The sequence below is a fragment of the Coturnix japonica genome, chromosome 8 (assembly GCF_001577835.2).
Source record: "Coturnix japonica isolate 7356 chromosome 8, Coturnix japonica 2.1, whole genome shotgun sequence".
In the NCBI taxonomy this organism is placed as follows: Eukaryota; Metazoa; Chordata; class Aves; order Galliformes; family Phasianidae; genus Coturnix; species Coturnix japonica.
This window is the reverse complement of record NC_029523.1, coordinates 14148744-14167008: the sequence shown is the minus strand read 5'-3', so window position 1 is coordinate 14167008 and position 18265 is coordinate 14148744. Positions and strand designations below refer to the sequence as shown.

Here is an 18265-nt window from a genome sequence, read left to right as displayed (position 1 = left end):
TCTCCATCCCTTACAGATCCAGGATAGATTCTTTGTTTTCCTATAGACCCTCGTGCCACACTAATAGCAAAAGGGGAGGTTGTAAAATGGAACGGGGCGCAGGGGAACAGCCACAGCAGAGCAGGGTGCCTCAGGCCACTGCTGCTCTGGAATCAATGGATCTCAGTATGAGTCTAGGACTGCTGTTTTTATTGAATTGAAGCTCACAACTAGTGCACAATAAAGAGGTGCAAGTGGGCCATATTGAAATGTGGCCTCAGACTCAGTCTGCAAAGAAAGAGCTGCATTATTCCACCACTTCTCCTGGATGTGCAGCACCACAGTGCTGCAGCCATAACACCAGGACTCTGCACATGATTCCTGCTCTTGGCACCCAGCTTCATGCTGCTCACAGCGCACCATCACAGTCTGTGGCTGCTCCATGTGCAGGGTACGATCAGTCAGCCACAGATGAGAACGATCCACTTTAAGTAGCTGTTCACTGAGCCTACCTGCCCCTGATCTTTCCTGTTCTGGACTGTAAAAGTATCTAGCAGCTTCTTCCTTGGCTGTGATTCCTTCAGGCTATCACACTCAGGATTCCCCACCCTGTATCATCCTCCATTCATCACCTGCTCTCAAGCTCAAATGTGGTAGCAAATCTCCAATTTGCTCAAAATCTCCAAAACGGCTCAGCCTTGGGCCACTCCCTGCCCTTGCTGCCCACCAGGTAGCTGCCTATCCTCCTTACAAGGGCTTCCTCAGCCTCACCTTGATAGAGATGGTGCCAGGAAAGGCACCACGCTGCCCCCAGCCAGCCCCCAACCCCTTTTAAAAGGCACCTTAATCTTCTTTGGCAAGAGTTAAAAACTGGACAGCTGCTTAACCAGGCCATCAAAATAAACTGGCTTTGTAGCCCAAGATAACTTCAGGGGAACACAGCAACCCATTTCTTCAGAGCTCTCCAGAAACTTGCATGTCAGCTGTTCAATGAACATCATTAACTTTGATCAGATAAACCAGATTTTATGTCAATATAACTGAGACCAGAAGCTCATGCTTAGGTAGGATCCCAGTCAAGACAAAAGCTTTACAAAAACCCTTTGGACCGGCCTTGTTCTCCTTACTGTCTGGCCAGCAACTCCTGTGTGTTAGGAACTCACATCCCACCAAATGGATGGATTTTGCTTTCTCTGCTGTATTTGTTTTTCTCTCCTTTGAGAACACAACCCCTGGCAACGTTCTGACTCTTGGGTTTGGTTCTGACCTCAGCTCCTGTCCTGAGGCAAACCAAAGGCACCTCGTGTGCACGTGCATGCACACTCACCTCCAGCAGCACAGGGACACAGCTCCAGAGCACTTCTTCCTCATCCTCCATCAGGAGCATTTCAATGCCAACACTGTTCTCCTTCAGCCAGAACTCCATCCTGACTGTCTCCCTCACCAGCAAGGTAAGCGAGGGAAACCTTCTTACCCCACATCCTCACCAACCACAATCTCATCCTCTATTTTTGAAATATTTAAGGCCTGAAATGTAGAATTTGGGGTTTTACACCAGCTAATATTAATAGAAACATTCTCAGGATTTTTTCCCCCCAGTGTAAATGAAACGATTTTATTTTATTTTTTTTTTCTAAAACATCTCCCTGTGGTGCTCACAGCCAAACACTACAGCATTGTGCCAGCCCGGGGAGCTCACTATAAACAGATCTGTCTAACTTCTCTGTCAGGCCCCGTGAGCTCGGCATGAACCAGGAAAAGTAAACGTGTACATTAAATATTTACTGTTTATGGTGCGTACAATCTAAAAGTGTCTTTAGCAGCACAAGTAAGGCAGACTTTTAATCACTGATTTTTATTTTGACACAGCACTATCAAGAAAAAAATTGTATGGGTACATCCTGAAAGCCCACTCCTTCCAGCCAGAGGCTCTCCTCTCACATCATTCAGTTATTACACGCTCCTCACATGAAAGACCTATGTTGCCTGCCATTTTCCCCCAAAATAATCTCATTAAAAATTGGGTTTATGGACATTTTCAGAATCAGATTTCAGTTACACAGGATGATAAGACAGTGATAAGTATGTAGGTTGCTGAGTACAAAATGACACAGAAGAGTACAGGAGACCTACTTTTCTACTTAGTGCTGGTGAGGCCTCGCTTTGGAGTACTGTATCCAGATGTAGAGTTCAGAGTACAGGAGACACATAGACCTCTTAGAGTGGGAACAGAGGAGGGTCCCAGAAAGAATCCAAGGGACATGTCCCTTACCTGAAGGGACAGGCTAAGAGCTCAGGCTGTTTAACCCCAAGAAGAGAGCCTTCAGGGAGACCTGAGAGTAGCCTTTCAGTGTCTAAAAGGAGGGCACAGATTCTTTGTCAGGATCTGTTGTGATCCAGAGCAAGGAGAAATGGTTTCAAATGAAAAGAGGGGAGACCTAGATTGGACAAAGTTTTTTTTCAATAAGGGTGGTGAGGTACCGGTACAGGCTGCCCAGAGAGGAGGTGGAAGTCCCATTCCTGGAGACATTCAAGGTCAGGCTGAGTGGGGCTCTGAGCACCTGACTGTTCTGTAGGTGTCCCCGTACGGTGCAGGGGAGATAGACAAGATGACATTGAGGGGTCCCTTCCACCTCAAACTATTCTGTGATTACAAAAACAACAATGAACAAACATCCCCAAAAGTAAACAGCTGCCCATCAGAACGATTTTGAAAATGTATTTTTTAAATGAAGAACATAAGAGCTAGCTTTGAATATTTGCTCCAAGCAAAATGATTTCCTCTTTCATCTCAACACTGACACTCAGAGTCATAATTTCTGTACAACAACAGGAAAAGAAATGTTAACACAATCATAAAAAAATCTCCACGCTGAAGCAGTCTGCTGATAGCCCTGCTAACCTTGCCCTTCCTGAGGACACTGGTCTGTGGGAAAACAGTGGGCAGCAGACATCGACGTGCTTCCTGGCTGACTCAAAGAGATCTTCCCTCCCTGGGGGTCTGCATTTGCTGGTGGGCTCCTTTGTCCTGAATCTCCACATGGACCTGGAGCAACACACGCAGCCTTTCACTGGGCAGCCTACCAGGTCTCACCCACCAGCTCTGTTTTAGTCTCTGGCAGTGATAAACTGAGGAAGAGATTCCATTCAAGTAGTTTGTTCTTCACTCCTCAAGAAAAATATCCCCCATTGGTTCAATAGAGCAAGATGCACCTTTAAGATCTGGTATGCTATTCAAGGCTGGAGATGGTTTAGCACTTCTCCTTAATTGCAGGCACGTAAGACTGGGATGGGCAGCTATTTGCACATTCTTGGATCATAACTCTGTCTCCAGAAACATTCTCAAAACACATACAGGATCTGCTGGCTGCCTCCAAGTCCTCCCTATCTGCAAGGATGACATCGTGTCTACTTATTTGTCTGCTATTGACTTTCACTACACTATTGCTGACCAGAAGTGAGGGGCACACACCAGAGAACTGTGCAAAAAGCTGATCTCCAGCAGGGCAGCCCTGGCCTGGCTTCCTTCTATCTGTTAGCTCATACGTGTCATAAAACAAACATGCACAAGAGAGGAAAAGAACACAACTAGCTGCCACTGAACGTTGGTAGGTGAAGGGTAAAAGCCCAGATAGAACAGAAACAAAAAGGAAGACAGCAAACACAATCACAGACCCACTGTGTTTTAATAAGCTTGTGTGTGTAACAGAGGATGAATAATGACAGCAGACAAAGCCAACGGGCATCTCTGCACCTTCTGCACTGTTCTGAGATTGATGCCATGACATTTTCAGCAGGTAACCTGAAAATCAACAGAACTCACCGTGTGGCAAAACATCTTTAGTATCTTGAAAGCTTAGGCTCTTCCTTCTATTTGTACTCAAAGAAAAATAACTGCTTTTTAAACAAACAAACAAAAAAGCATGCCTACAAAACCATGTTCTTAATAGCAAAAGCCAGGCAAACCTTCTGAATGCCCATCTATCCAATGACAAGAAAACATGCCCCTGAGTCATTAGCAGAGGAGAGGAAGTGAAAGCACCAGAACGAAGGCAGAAGGTTCTGGTAGTATTGATATCACCTGACTTTAAGGGAAGGGAACCTTGATGACAACAAACAAACAAAACACCCATCGGGAAAGAAAAATTTGCCACATAGTTTAAATGTAGAAATGTAAAAACAAACCTGAATGTAGCAGAGAGCAGACATCCTGAGCTGCAAAGCATCACAACACAGAGAGGAGCAGAAAGCAACTGTCTCTAAGGTGTAGCTATAAGGTGGACTGAGGCAGGCCACAGCTGAAAACCATTATGGACCACAGCCCACAAGTGGTCATTGATCAAGAATTGCTCAGGCACTGTTCTATTGATTGCAATCAGGTTAACCCTGCTCCAGTAACCCCTTGTGATCACGACCAATTTTCCTTTGAGCTTGCTCATTTCATTTTAATAAAGATGCTAGTTTACAAGCAGTACTGCTCCACAGGAAAATCCTGCACACTGGGAGCCAAAGCTGGATGTTGTGTAAAAGTTTCTTCTCAGGTCATATGGGATCCATGTTCAAGACTTTAGCTGGTGCTGGGAAAGAAGCTGTGTGCAGTCCTGATTCCTCAGCTTCCTTCTGCAATACTGACAACATGCAGCTGCAAAAAGAATTTTTGTAAGATGCATTAAGAGAGATTTAAACTTATATTTCAAGTAGAATCACTGTATAAAGAAGATAGACGTGATTTGGAAGTCCATGTGCATCCAGGTGCTGGCCAGGACCACCTGGCTTTCATTACTTATTTACATGGCAAAGAGAGCTTAGGCCAAAGCCTGTAACAGTCTTTTCATTGAAAACTTCAGACGCAGAGAAGTGCCTGATGCAAAAACTGTCTTCTGAGCGTATCCTGGTGTCAAAGCACATGTACGAGAGCAGGCTAAAGTACCTTAGTAATCCACCTGCCTTGCTGAGGAAACTGAATGCCTTCCTAGAGCAGCCACTACTGTAGCATTACAGTAAACTGAATGTCATCTCCTTGAGCGGCAGCAAGAAAGATCTTTGGACTCTGTGAACAAGCTGAAGGAGCTAAGTAGAAGATGTTAACTACTTTCCTTTCTGCATCCGGCTCTGGGTAAGAAGCCATGAAGCACATACTGCCAGTAACCTGCAGGGATGGTTCTTGAAGAAGTAACGAGAACAGATGAATAATATTGCAAATTTCACTTGTTTGGGTTCCCTGCAGGGTCAGCAGGCTCACAAGTTCCCTTTCCACATTCACAGAAGAGAAACTTTCACAACTCCTTGACAGCAGCCAGAGGGAAAATCAGTGTGCCTACAGTGCAAAGTGTCTCGATACACAGACACTGTGAAGGACAAACCCACAAATATTAGAAACCACAGGCAAAGCACATACTAGACAAAAACTGACAGGCATGAGCACAGATAGAGGGGGAGGGCAGTGGGGAAAAGGAAGAAAACAAATAGGAAATACCATATTCAAAGAATTCATCATAACCTGAACAAATCAAAGCAAGGGAAAAAAAAAACGTCTGAACCCACTTGGATTTGAGCTGCTGAATCCTTCTGGCTATTCTGCTGCTATGTTGCCATGCTTAATTTGCCCCGCTGGATTTGCACCTCCTGTGAGTCACTGAGAGGAGCCATTGACTCTGGAAGAACTGATTTAGTGCAGCAGGAACCGGCGGCCTGGCAGGAGCTGCGGGAGAGGCCCAAGCAAAGGTAGGTAAACATTAGGAGAGGAAAGGTTGTTGGGAAAAAGCCTGGAACAGGGAAAAGGAGAAGAAAGAGGAGGAGAGCTGGAAGAAACACTCAGTAAAGGAAAGGCAAAGGAAAGAGAGAATGGGTAAGAGGAAATTAGAGATAGTACAAAAGCAAGGGCTGGATGCTGTTTTTGGTAAGTACCTTCCCAGAATTCATGTGACTGAAGTTCCAATGTTCTCTACCTCAGGCCAGAGGCCTGCTGCCACCAGGCACACCATTGCTTGGAGGGCTGTCTGCTCCATGAAGTGCCTGCACTGCTCCACAGTCCCTGCACATGGCCATGGAATGATGACCTTGACTGGAGGAAAATAAACTATGTTTTTCATCTGGGTTTCTTCTTGATTTGTCTCTCCAGAAACTTATTTTCCTGGAGAAATAAAGGCCTGTGGAAATGACAGTATATATCTGGTAAATCTGCAAGATCTGGTGCATTAACCATTTGCACTAAACTCCTGCTTAACCAAGCTCTCAGCCGACCTCACCTTACCAGCAGCTGCCTGCAGCACACAAGCTGGGAGACAGTAAGATTCTCTTCATTACATAAAGCTGGGAATATTTCCTAGTTCCTTTAGGAAAGCAAAGGTCTGAAACTTGATGTAATGCTGAACAAACCCTATGCTCCCTATGCTCCTAGTCTTTTCCTGTCTCCTGATGTACACACTCAGACACAGTCACAGCCCAGGATGTAAAATTCAGGTTACAGTTTGTGACAGGGAACTGCATGCAGTGGAAGTGTATGCAAGGTTCACGGTCCAACCTGAATGCAGAGATGCTCAGCCCATCTCACATGCTGTCAGCAGCTTGAAATTCAGGACAGGTTTATCAAAAGGCGCTTCAAAGCTTTCCAAGTGACCTTTTTTTGAGCAAAATGCAGGTTCATTTACAGTTTCCCATCAGAGTTGTGTTCATGTGGTAAGACACGAAAACAGCTGAGAAAAGCGCCATTCATTGGCTTTCCTGTGGCATTTGCTGAATGTTGTGAAAGCCACAGATCAAAGCAGAATGCTTGATGCACGTCCTTAAATTAGATGTAATTAAATAGACAAGTGTTTGCATAAATCCCTGAAAAGCAAAACGGTCCAATTTAACCACACACCGGTGCAGCAGCTCTTCTCACTTTAATGTTTTCAAAGTTTTCATTAACAAAAAACACACTGAATGACCACGTTGTTCCCTCCGATCACAAAGCTGCCCTGTAGAGTCACCTCGAACAAAAAGCACCTGCGGGGCGTTCCATCTGAAAGGCAACGTTAGGCTGTTAGAATCCAATGAGCCCCAGAACGCAACCGCAGGAGCCAGGGAAGCGCAGGCCTCCGGTGGCTCCGAGGCACGGACCGAGCCTCGCTCCTCCTCCTCGCAGCTGGAGCTGAGGGGTGGGGATGGCAGCGGGTACCACCATCACCGGTAGCCGCCTCAGCTGCCGGTAGGCTCCATCCAACTTAACGAACGCGATCGGTGACTCCTGTCGCCTGCAGTGGCACCGCACGGCACTCTCAGGAGACCGTAACTAAGGACGGGATTCCCCTCTCCATCCGAGTCCGGAGGCGCGCCGGGCCTCAAGGCTTTTCCCCCACGTGTGTGCGGCCGTACCGGCGGAGAGGCCGCCCCGCTCCGGGGACACGGCCGCACGTCGGGGCCGAACGGAGCGCTGCGTGCCCGCAGGCGGCCTCCATCGGGGCTCCGCCGGTCGTTAAGGCCGCACCGCGTCCAGCCCCTCGCGTCCCCCACCAACGCCGAGCCCGGCGCAGCTCTCCGGGACAGCAACAGCCGTGTCTGCGGCCGGGTCCAACGAGGCCGTCGGTGCTAAAACACAAAAGTGAACAAACGGCGCGCACCGCCCCGGCCCCGACTTACCGAGCCGGGCTCGTCCCGTCCGCCGGCGTGACGCCGTTCCCCAGCGGACAGCGGCCGTGACCGTCCCACGGGGCCGCGCCGCCAGGGGACAGACGGTGCCCGCAACCCGCCCTCCCCACCCCTCCGCTGCGCGAGGCTCTCTGCGCGCCTCCACCTCCATCCTCGAAGGCAACCGAAAAAGAAGGAAAAAACCTCCCCCGTATCCCACCCCAAACCGGTGTTAGGGACGGATCTGTCTTGTAAGGAATCCCTGCGAGGGGGACTCGCGGTCACGCCGCTGGAGCGCGGACGGAGCTCCGCTTTTCGCAGTACCCGCGGCGGGGTAACGCCAGTTGGCTGCTCCGGAGTTGCGCTCCTAAATCATGATGGACAGATTGCGTGAAAAGCAGGAATTCCAGAGAATTTCCTGCCCTGGGAACGGCAGCGAGGGCTATATTTAACAGCATCTGAAGCTGTCAAGAATGCTTTGCGGTTGGATAACAGAGCAGAAAAATGTGAAAAATGCGGGCTACTGCTATACCAAATATGGAAATATTGTTACGTCTGGTGGCTGAATCCCCATCTGGAAGCACTTACGGCCACGCAGAGAAAGGGCGCCACAACAGAAGCCCAAACGCTCCTTCCCGGCCCCGGCCCCGAAACTCCACCGGGGAACCGATACCGGGAGCGCGTCCGCCCGACGAGGGCACGGAGTTACCGCAGCCAGCGGCCGTCTCCTCGGGGCCAAGCCCGCTCGGCTCCCGCACCTCCGGCCCCGGGGTCCGACCCAGCGGCGCCCCCGCGCAGCGCTCGCCCCCACCGACGCTCGCGTAACGGGACGGCGTCCGCGGCGGTGCGGGTGGTGTCGGCAGGACGCGGACAGTCCCCCTTCCTCCTCCCCCCCCTCGCAGCCCCCAGCCCCGCAGAGCGGCACGGTGCCCGGGCCAGGCGGGCGCGAGGACCCCCCGCGGCAGAGCCGCCGCCAGCGGCCGCGGTGCCGGGAGACGGGGCGGGGCGGAGCGGCCGAGCCTCGCGCCAGCCGCATTCCTGGGATGCCGCGAGCGCTGGACGCGGCCGCGGCCCGGAACGCGCGACGTCAGCGCCCAGGCGCACGCGGCGGCCCCGCGACCCATAAAAGGCGGTCGCACCCGCCGCTGCCTCAGACCGCGCCGGCCCCGCTTCGCGATCGCATCTTGATCCGCTCTCTCTCTTTCTCTCTCTCTCTTTCCGCCCCGCCAAGACATGGGCTCCGCGGGAGCTCGCCCCGCGCTGGCGGCCGCTCTGCTCTGCCTGGCCCGCCTGGTAAGTGCCGCCCTCGGGGGCTTTACGGGAGGGTTTGGGATAACGGCTCGGCCGTGCCGCCGCTCACCGCTCCTCTCCGCTCGCCCCGCAGGCTCTCGGATCTCCGTGCCCCGCCGTCTGCCAGTGCCCGGCCGCCGCGCCGCAGTGCGCCCCGGGCGTGGGGCTGGTGCCGGACGGCTGCGGCTGCTGCAAGGTCTGCGCCAAGCAGCTGAACGAGGACTGCAGCCGGACTCAGCCCTGCGACCACACCAAGGGGCTGGAGTGCAACTTCGGCGCCAGCCCCGCCGCCACCAAGGGCATCTGCAGAGGTAAGGGCTGCCCGCAACGCGGTGCGGAGTGCCGGAGTTTAGTAACTTTGAGTCCATGTATGGTTATGCTTTGTTGTTGGTAGCTTGGCAGAAAGGCACATGACTTCAGCAGTCTGGAATGCGATTCAGTATGTCTGGGCTCCGCTAAAAGCACATAAGGAAAAGTGATTCCTGACTAACTTATTGTTCTAGCCCCGCGTCTCCGGGGGACTGTAGGGAACTTTACCATAAACCGAATTTAACAGAGCAGCAAAATATGTGTCTTCAAATGAGCGATTCCCGGCACTGACGCCTTCTTCTCTTTCTCTTGCTCTCTGCAGCACAGTCTGAGGGGAGACCGTGCGAATACAACTCCAAAATCTACCAGAACGGCGAAAGCTTCCAGCCCAACTGCAAGCACCAGTGTACATGCATAGATGGAGCTGTGGGCTGCATCCCGCTCTGCCCGCAGGAGCTCTCTCTCCCCAACCTGGGCTGTCCCAGTCCCAGGCTGGTCAAAGTGCCTGGGCAGTGCTGCGAGGAGTGGGTCTGCGATGAGAGCAAGGATGCGCTGGAGGAGCTGGATGGCTTCTTCAGCAAGGAGCTTGGTCTGGATGCTTCTGAGGGTGAACTGACCAGGAACAATGAGCTGATTGCCATCGTGAAGGGAGGCCTGAAGATGCTACCTGGTGAGTGTGCGCTGATCTGTGTGATGGTGAAAGCTGAGGTGGGAGGGAAGCTGTGTGACTCTTCAGATTGGTGGAAAGAATCTCAGGGAGGAGGTAGATGCAGTCTAAGTACCCCTTTTATTTTCCAGTTTTTGGATCCGAGCCACAAAGCCGAGCTTTTGAGAATCCCAAATGCATTGTGCAAACAACTTCCTGGTCCCAGTGCTCAAAGACGTGTGGGACCGGCATCTCCACCAGAGTCACCAATGACAATCCTGACTGCAAGCTCATCAAAGAGACCAGGATATGCGAAGTGAGACCGTGTGGCCAGCCCAGCTACGCCTCCCTAAAGGTAAATACAAACACCTCCGTTGCTCCTCTTCTTTCCAAACTGGTTCAAGTAAGGGTAAAGGCAGGACAAGGATCTCCCACTAATGATATTATTGCCTTTTCTTTACAGAAGGGAAAAAAATGTACCAAGACTAAGAAGTCTCCATCCCCCGTAAGGTTTACTTATGCTGGATGCTCCAGTGTGAAGAAGTACCGCCCCAAGTACTGTGGGTCTTGCGTGGATGGCAGGTGCTGTACTCCCCTGCAGACCAGGACTGTCAAGATCCGATTCCGCTGCGATGATGGAGAAACCTTCACCAAGAGTGTCATGATGATCCAGTCCTGCCGCTGCAACTACAACTGTCCGCATGCAAACGAAGCTTATCCCTTCTACAGACTGGTCAATGACATCCACAAATTTAGGGACTAAGTAGTATTTAGAGGGGATGTTAAAGAGAATTCTGAAGTAACCAGCCATGGAGGAAGGACCTCTGATGGAAGTGGTGCCTTGCCCATTTGAGGGCAATATGAGATATTACAAGAGTGCACTGTGCAACTGGACACTAACGCAACAGAGATTTAAGCATACTTAAAGCTTCATAGTATTGGAGCAACTTTACTGCTTCTTTTTGGAGCACCTTTATCTTATACTGTTTTCTGTTTGTAAGTGATCTGATGTTTTGTTCCGGTTATGAAAACTTTTCCTCTCCTGTTCGGTTTAACACTATGCTTCTCCCCTCCCCTCCACCTTCTCCCCTACTTTCCCAACCAAATTGGAAGTTACATTCCTTCCTGAGGTGGGCACTTGTGGGGTGTTCACAGTGGCAGCTATTATGTACCAACTGTAGTTTAATGGCAAACAGAAATCAGTTGTTTTAAAGCTGAGTATTTTATTTATCAAATTGTAGCTCCTTTGTTTTCTTTTTTTGTTTTTTTTTTTTTTTTTAACCCCTTCCGACCCCTGTAATACTGGAATAAGTTGTAAATGATTTTAATTTTATATTCAATGAATTAAAAGAATTTATTTATGGAATTAATCATTTAATAAAGAAATATTTACCTAACTATTCTTAGTAGAGCATCTTAAAAGACAACAGGCTTCAGCTCCTTTCCAGGACCACTTTGAACAGTCTGGAAACCAAGACAGGCTCCAGCCCAGGCACAGCAATGAATGAGTAAGCCGAGTCTTTGGCTAAGCGGCATTTTGAAGCGGTATATGCAATCTGTCACCCAGTGCACTAGAAAGTGTATACAGAGAAAGCTTCCTGGCACTGAAAGCAAACGTTTGGAAGAGAGACTGAAATGTTAATTAGTCCGTCAGATTATTCAAACTGTCCTGGAATTTGCAACATAAGGCACTTCATTAGAATGCAGTATGTGCGCGGTGATGTTGAGCACTGGGGTGGAAGCGGTGGGCAGGTCTCACATTTTCGGTGGCTGCTTTCTGCAAATTAATGGAGTTCTGTGGAAGAAGAATGTTTCCTACAGTCTGCAGGAGGTAGTTGGCTTTCACTAAATTCAAATTAAATGAGCTTGAAGCAACGACTTTTGTTAATCCTAATAACCCAGTGATGAAAAGTAAACATACTGTTAACAGGAGAAGAATGTGAGGAATTTCAAGTACTTTTCCAATAGAGTAAAAGGCAAAGCAGCCAATCTTCTCCCTTCTTCACCTCCCCTTCCCACTTATTAAATATGTAACTACACTTCAAGGATGTGGATGGCATTTAGTGAACCAAGGGAGTCCTAAGATAGCTAGCTGGCATGCATTAAGAAAATGACATTTAAAAATGATTGACAGCAGGAACTCAGAAAGCAGCGTGAACCATTTGTGTTGTGCTGGCTCATGTAAAGCTGTACTACAGATAAGACTGAAAGGAAACCTGCAGCACCATTTTTTCCTCCTCATCACCAGTCTTCTGGCATAAGCCCTTCCTGTGGCCTTTACTAAGGAAAGTACTTCTCATATAAAGCAGCGACTGATGGTGTGGTTCTAGAATTGCAAAGCATTGCCATTTGTTGTGCAGTTAAACGCATAAGTGGTTAAGAGTTCACTTCTCATTTGATTAGACATAAATATTTCAATCAAATAAATGGCCAAGTATCTCAGAAGCTCATCGCTGGCAGCTAATGTTTTGCCTGAAAAAATTACAGCCATCTCTCTTCTGCTCAGTCAAGTTTTCTCCCTGGAGGCATTCATGGCTTCAGCTGTTCTGGAATTTACCACCTGGCCACCGGTCTTAGCTGTACCTAAACCTGTCTGTACAATACTTGTTGACAGCAAGGGTGTAAAACATAGTGAAGTGCTTTTGTTGTTTTTTTTTTGCTAACATCTGGCTCTGAACACTTCCTTACATCACCTTTTACTGAGAAATCACATTTACACATGGGCTTACTGCACAGAGAGAATAGAAGAGCATGCTGTTTGCAGGTACAGTGCTGCCTGCCCAGCCTGGGCCACCTCCACCTGCAGGTACACCTGTATGACACCTACCTTCAACACTATGCTATGTGCACCAATGGTTTGCCTAAACACACATGCTGTATACAAGCACACATGGCCCCTCCTACTCCCATCTGGAATGAGGTTATAGGTGCTGGCCTGAGGTTTTGCAGCCTATGTGCTGGGCTTTCCACGTCCCATCAGGCAGAGAGGTACGTCTGTAATCTCTGCTCAAAGTGTCCTGATAGAAGAGCAAAGGCAGCATGAGCAGGACGTGCAGCTTTTGGAGTAGCATGTACTAAATAAAATCACCCTGTTATAAAGAGAGGAAAACAAAGTACAAATCTTCCAGAGTTGGAGTTTCACACCAGCTGCTCATCAACAACGTTCATTTGTTGCATTTCAGTTACATGGCAAAATGACAGCCTCACAACTCCCAGTACTGCATAAGGAGTCAGCATCACCCTTTGTGTAAAACTGCATGTGCTTTAAAGCCATAACGTCCCCTCTGCTCCAACACTGGGTACTGCTGTGAAAATATTCATAATAAAAAGAGGAGTTCCTGCAGTTGTAAGCAGGAGGGCTTACAGGTAGGAAAAATGAGCACAGATGTGATTTTACATCTTGGTCAAAATCTAAAATATCCACATCCTTTCTTCATGATGAATACTAACAGATCTGCTAACAAGGCACGAGGAACATGACCAATGAACGGAAGCAGTCAGCACTCAGCAATGTAAACGCTGCTTATCACAGCTGCTCTGGCCAGCAGCCCCCGGCCAGCAACCCCGTGTAGGGAGGACGGGGTCACCTGAGGATGGAGCATGGCACGGTGCTTTGCAGAGGCTGCTGCTGCCGCCAGAAGGAACTCCTGTCGAACTGCAGCGTTAGGACTGATGGAAGTCTATTCAGCGCAGTCACTTACAAGAGCCTGATGGTGGTACCTACTGTACAATCAGGGTTACGTATAAAACCCTTCCTACTGACGATGGCAACACAGCGAAGACAAACTTCATGCTTCCTTGAGTGCTGCATCACAGGAAGCACACGAAAGGCAGGAGCTGTCAGAAAGCAGAACTCCCTCACTGCATGACAGCCTCTCCAGCAGGACTCTGCTAGCACTCTCATGAATGAGCAGGGAGGCTGATGAGGAGCAGATGAAGGAAGAGCCAGCATATCCCTGGCACAGTCAGCCAGCCACTAGCTGACCCATGCTGAGCCGTGCCACAAGAACTGCTATAAGTTCCACATAAGATATCATGGAGCCCTGGTGAAGCCATGCCTACCGGGATGCTCCAGGCAGGGGGCCCACCTCCTGCTGTTTTGGGGAGCCTCGGTGAGCTGGTGGCACTGCTTATGTGTGGTGCCCTCAGCAACGGACAGCTGTGCACTTGTCCCAGCTCTCTGCCTCCAGACTGTGCTCCACACAGACACGTCCTGTTTTCATCTTCACCTCTTTGCGTTACATACCCTGGTAGAAAATAGCACACAAAAATACAGAAATGCAGCTCGCTCTGGAGGTACCTATAAATGCATTTCAGCTCAGGAACAACTGTACTACACTGTAGCATGGTGACATTATATGTAAAATAGAAACCCAGCCAATAAATTTATACAGTAAACATCAAGCTGTACTATCCTGTGAAGACCGAACACCAAGAAACCAAACAGTACCCAGTATGTGATGACTCTTTTTTCCCCAGAAAAACTACAGAGCTACGAATTCTACATATACAGTTGATGTTGGAGAATGTCCTAGAAGACCCCAAGGCACCATTCACAGAAGCAACCTCATGAGTCCTGAAGTACAACCACTTACCAGATGGAACACAGCAACCACCCAGAACGAAAACATCACACAAGCTCTTGTAAGGTTTTCATTCACTGGATGGAGTATTTTTGTAGGTAGGGTGCACAGATTTGTGCAGATTGAGCTAGGATACAGACACCAACAACTTATCATCATGATGAAAGCAGACATAGTTTTAGTAACAGGAATGAAGAGACACAGTCACAAATGTCAGTCAAACAGTAAAGAGTGTGGTTCCTCAACATTTTGAGAACATGGTTTCCACATCTGATCAAATGGAGACCAGTGGATCAGCAGATTCAAAGCAGCTGATTTTCTGAAACCACTGAGTTCCTTGAGCATCTCAAACCAAACAGGTTAGATCCTAATTCTCTCACAAAATCCAACAGAATCAGACATTAAGACAGCATAGCCATAAATTCAGCAAGTTGTTAATGAGAACTTGAAGCAGGAAGATATATTTTCCTCTACAGAAGAGGATACCTGCGCTGCAATGGAGCGCATTAAAATCAACATGGAAGCCCAAACACAGCTGAAAGAAGCTGTGAAAAAGGATTAACAAAGAGAGATCACAGAGCTCAGGTACAAGCAATGGAGATTTCCCAGATAAGTTTACTTTGCCTCCAGTTGGCTCTTTTTCCTTACTGTCTGTGCCTCAGCCACCTTCTCCTCACTTGGGCCTCTTATCTATTCCCTACAGGCACTTCTGGCAAAACTGACAACTTCTGGGGTTAGGACATGATTCAGCTGAGAACCAGGAAGTGAGGAGTGGAAAGGCAATGGGCAGCTTTCACGCTCGTTTCTTTCTCCTTGTGACAGAAGCGGGATGACAGAAAGAAAGTAGAACACAATTTGAGAAATACTTTTGCTTTCTTCACAAGCTGGATCACACAGCAGCCAGGCAGCTCTCAGTGCAGTGACAATTTATTCTCTAAACTGAGACTTGCTCTCCCTCCTCACTTCTATTCAGCTTCGTCAAATTATTTTTAACTTGTTCTAATTTGTCATGCCACCAACAGCTGTCCTAATGCAACTGATGCAAAAAGTAGCCTCATGTAGAAAGACTAGACAAACAGGACTATTGCGCCAATTAAAGAAAAGCCCATCATTTCCAGCACAAGTAGGAGCCAGCAAGGGCAGAAAGACTTGCCTTTGCCCCAAAGGTAGTCAAGGCGTTAGCTTATTTCCACATATTACCACTGTATTATTTTTCCTGCCCAACAGTCTACTTACTGTACTAAGATAGGCAGGAAAAATTAGCAGTTGAGTAATCAGGCCAAGGCAGCGGAATTTTGCTTTCAAAACAACGACAACAAAATATGTTATGATGTACAGAGCCAACGAGGGCAAGAAGCACTCAGTAAAAGCATCACTGGAGCGAAACCACTGCCCAATGGGTCACAGAGACCAGGCAGGGCACAGCAAGGACACGCATCTGTTATCAGACCACAGAGATGGACAGCAAAACAACTGTCCTTGTGTTCTCCTGGTTTTACATGTCATCTGCTACTCTCCTTTCAGTTTCAGTATTCATTTTGAGTTGGTTTTGCTGTATTTCTTGTTTGTCTTCCATAAATGTGACTTCCTAACATCTCACCACAAATTTCTAACAAATAAAACCATATGCACTGCCATAGCAACACTGTAATACAAACACAGGGTAATCTTTGTTCACTGAAGTACACAGTTGTTTTTTTTCCTCTCTTATTAACAGAATCTGCATCTGCATACAGTTTAACTCAATGTCATGGCAACAACATAAACACAGATTCAAGATATTCTTTCTTCAGAGGGAGGAAGAATAAATGTTTTCAGGAAAAGTGTGTGGGATTTAAGGAAGCAGGATGAAATGTTTGTGACCAAATAGGGCTAAAGTTACATCATCACAGCTGTGCACTGCTCTTTGAAGCCTGCTTTAGTAAGGTGTTACACATTCTCAGCTCCTATGGACGGCAACAGAGCACACCCCACCTGGCAGGCCAGGTCTAAGCCACAGCTGTCCCCACACAGCACACAGTTGAGACTCTTCCCATCAGTATGAAGGTAAACCCAAGCATTCATCACTTTTTTTAGACTAGATAAGGTGTCCTGCCCTGAGAACAGCTCTGCTCCCAACATAAGGTGAAGCTGTGCTGCATTTCTGGGTAGCAAGGCCTGCTCAGCTCTTTGCTCCCAGCTGCCTGTTGGGCCTTGTCAAGCAGCAGTTTCTGCAGCACAATCCTTTTTCCCTCTACAGAACAGTTCCCAAAAGGGACATAAATATGGTAAAACCTAGAATTTGGGTGTGTTCACTTAAAACTCAGCTTCTGCACTGTCAGGAGCATGATGCTGTTTGCCCATGACAGTTCCATGACTTATGCCTCATACTCCCAGGAAGTTATACAAAAAAGGAAAAGAACCAAGTTCTCCCATACGACTGACTCAACCCTTCTTCTCAGCTATTGCTATGCTCTTAGCTATGCGCTATTTTTGCTCCTTGGTTTGTGAAAGGGATGACTTCATTAAGCATATATTGTTTTGTGTTTTTTTTTAGCAGCATGTTCATTCAGTACAAGAGGCTTTACTCTGCTATGTAAGCCAAAGGCCCTTCAGTTCAGCATGCTATGAGTGCTCAGGGCTTGAAACCTGAACAATCTAAATGTTAACAGTGCCATAACACCACTGCATGCAAACAGCTTGCTCTTTCTGGGACAAGCAGTTTATAGAGGAAAACAAATGAGTGAGCATAGTAGGCATAAAATCAAGCACTCAACACAAGCTCAAGCTGAATGATGAAATTAGAACAACAACACGGGGTTTCCATTCGCAGGCATTATCTGTGCTGAATCAAATAGGAGTCCTGTACTGCGATCCTGCAATAGTATGATTGTCATCCCATGCTTTCCAAATGGATTGAAGTCTTCCAAACAGCTTCAGCTATATGTCTTACATTTCAATTGCTTGGCCAGAAATTTAAAAATATGTTTAAGATGGGCCAAGTCTCCTGCGGAGGGATTAAAGACTTATAATTGCCTACAAAGGTATAAAAGAGTACATAAACCTTGATTAAATCAGTAACTGTATTATTACTATGAATTACGATTCTTGCAAGACCTGCAATCGCCATCGCTAGAGCTGGGGCAAAAACTGAGCCAGAATATTTGGATTCCATTTTGGCTTGCATTTGATGAATGCCTGTACTCAACATAGTGTAACTGTTGCAAAACAAAACAAAACAAAAAACCAGTGACCTAAGAATGAATGGCAAATTCACTGTGTTAACATGGCCCTTTACTCTCAGTTGAGATCTGGAAGATGGCTCACAGCTTTGTTTGACAAATGTCACTTCCAGCAACCACTCTCGGAATGGAACTTCAAAATGTTTAGGATCTTCCTAAGGTAAGAAAAGATTCACATCTGAGAGACAGATTTAACAGCACCTTCATTTACAAACCAATTAGGGTTTCGTTCTGACTCCCATGGGAGCTAGAACTAGATTTATATGAGAAAGCACAATGTGGGGAAACCCTCTCATTCAATCAGTGAAAACCTCCAAGAGCACTGGAAACAATGAAAATCATATCTATCACAAATCCGTGTTCCTCTGCCAAAGACTAATTACAGTCACATGCAGACCAACACGAATATCTGCAGCACTCCCATTCCCCTGCATGCTCTGACTGCACAAACCACCACACTTCTACTCCAGATGAAACATTTCCTGACAAATGAACCGTGGCAGTTTTGCTGTTCTGCTCTTCTATAGGTGTTAATATGAATGGCTTCAAGAGCAGTTTAAAGTAATTTGTGGCTGCCAAATGAGCATGCAGTAATCACTGATTAGGAAAAGCTTATTCACTTCCACTGA

General features: G+C 47.6%; 1 protein-coding gene and 1 long non-coding RNA gene across 2 annotated transcripts; one reads left to right on the top strand and one right to left on the bottom strand.

Moving 5' to 3' along the window:
- Window positions 1-1813: 1813 nt before the first annotated feature.
- Window positions 1814-5517, bottom strand: LOC116653787. Its single transcript, XR_004308242.1, has 2 exons — window positions 2186-5517; window positions 1814-2108 (listed from the first exon to the last, which is right to left on the bottom strand). It is a non-coding gene; the product is annotated as an uncharacterized LOC116653787 (long non-coding RNA).
- Window positions 5518-8728: 3211 nt separating this feature from the next.
- CCN1 (cellular communication network factor 1) lies at window positions 8729-11230 on the top strand. Its single transcript, XM_015870176.2, has 5 exons — window positions 8729-8880; window positions 8972-9188; window positions 9509-9856; window positions 9985-10187; window positions 10296-11230. The coding sequence occupies exons 1-5, from the start codon at window positions 8821-8823 to the stop codon at window positions 10593-10595; spliced, it is 1128 nt and encodes a 375-aa protein (XP_015725662.1). The 5' UTR covers window positions 8729-8820; the 3' UTR covers window positions 10596-11230.
- The last annotated feature ends 7035 nt before the right edge of the window (window positions 11231-18265 follow it).

Coding starts and splice junctions, on each gene's coding strand:
- CCN1 (XM_015870176.2), top strand. CDS start 8,821: ATGGGCTCCGCGGGAGCTCGCCCCGCGCTGGCGGCCGCTCTGCTCTGC. Junction 9,189..9,508: donor CACCAAGGGCATCTGCAGAG/GTAAGGGCTGCC, acceptor TGCTCTCTGCAG/CACAGTCTGAGGGGAGACCG. Junction 9,857..9,984: donor AGGCCTGAAGATGCTACCTG/GTGAGTGTGCGC, acceptor TTTATTTTCCAG/TTTTTGGATCCGAGCCACAA.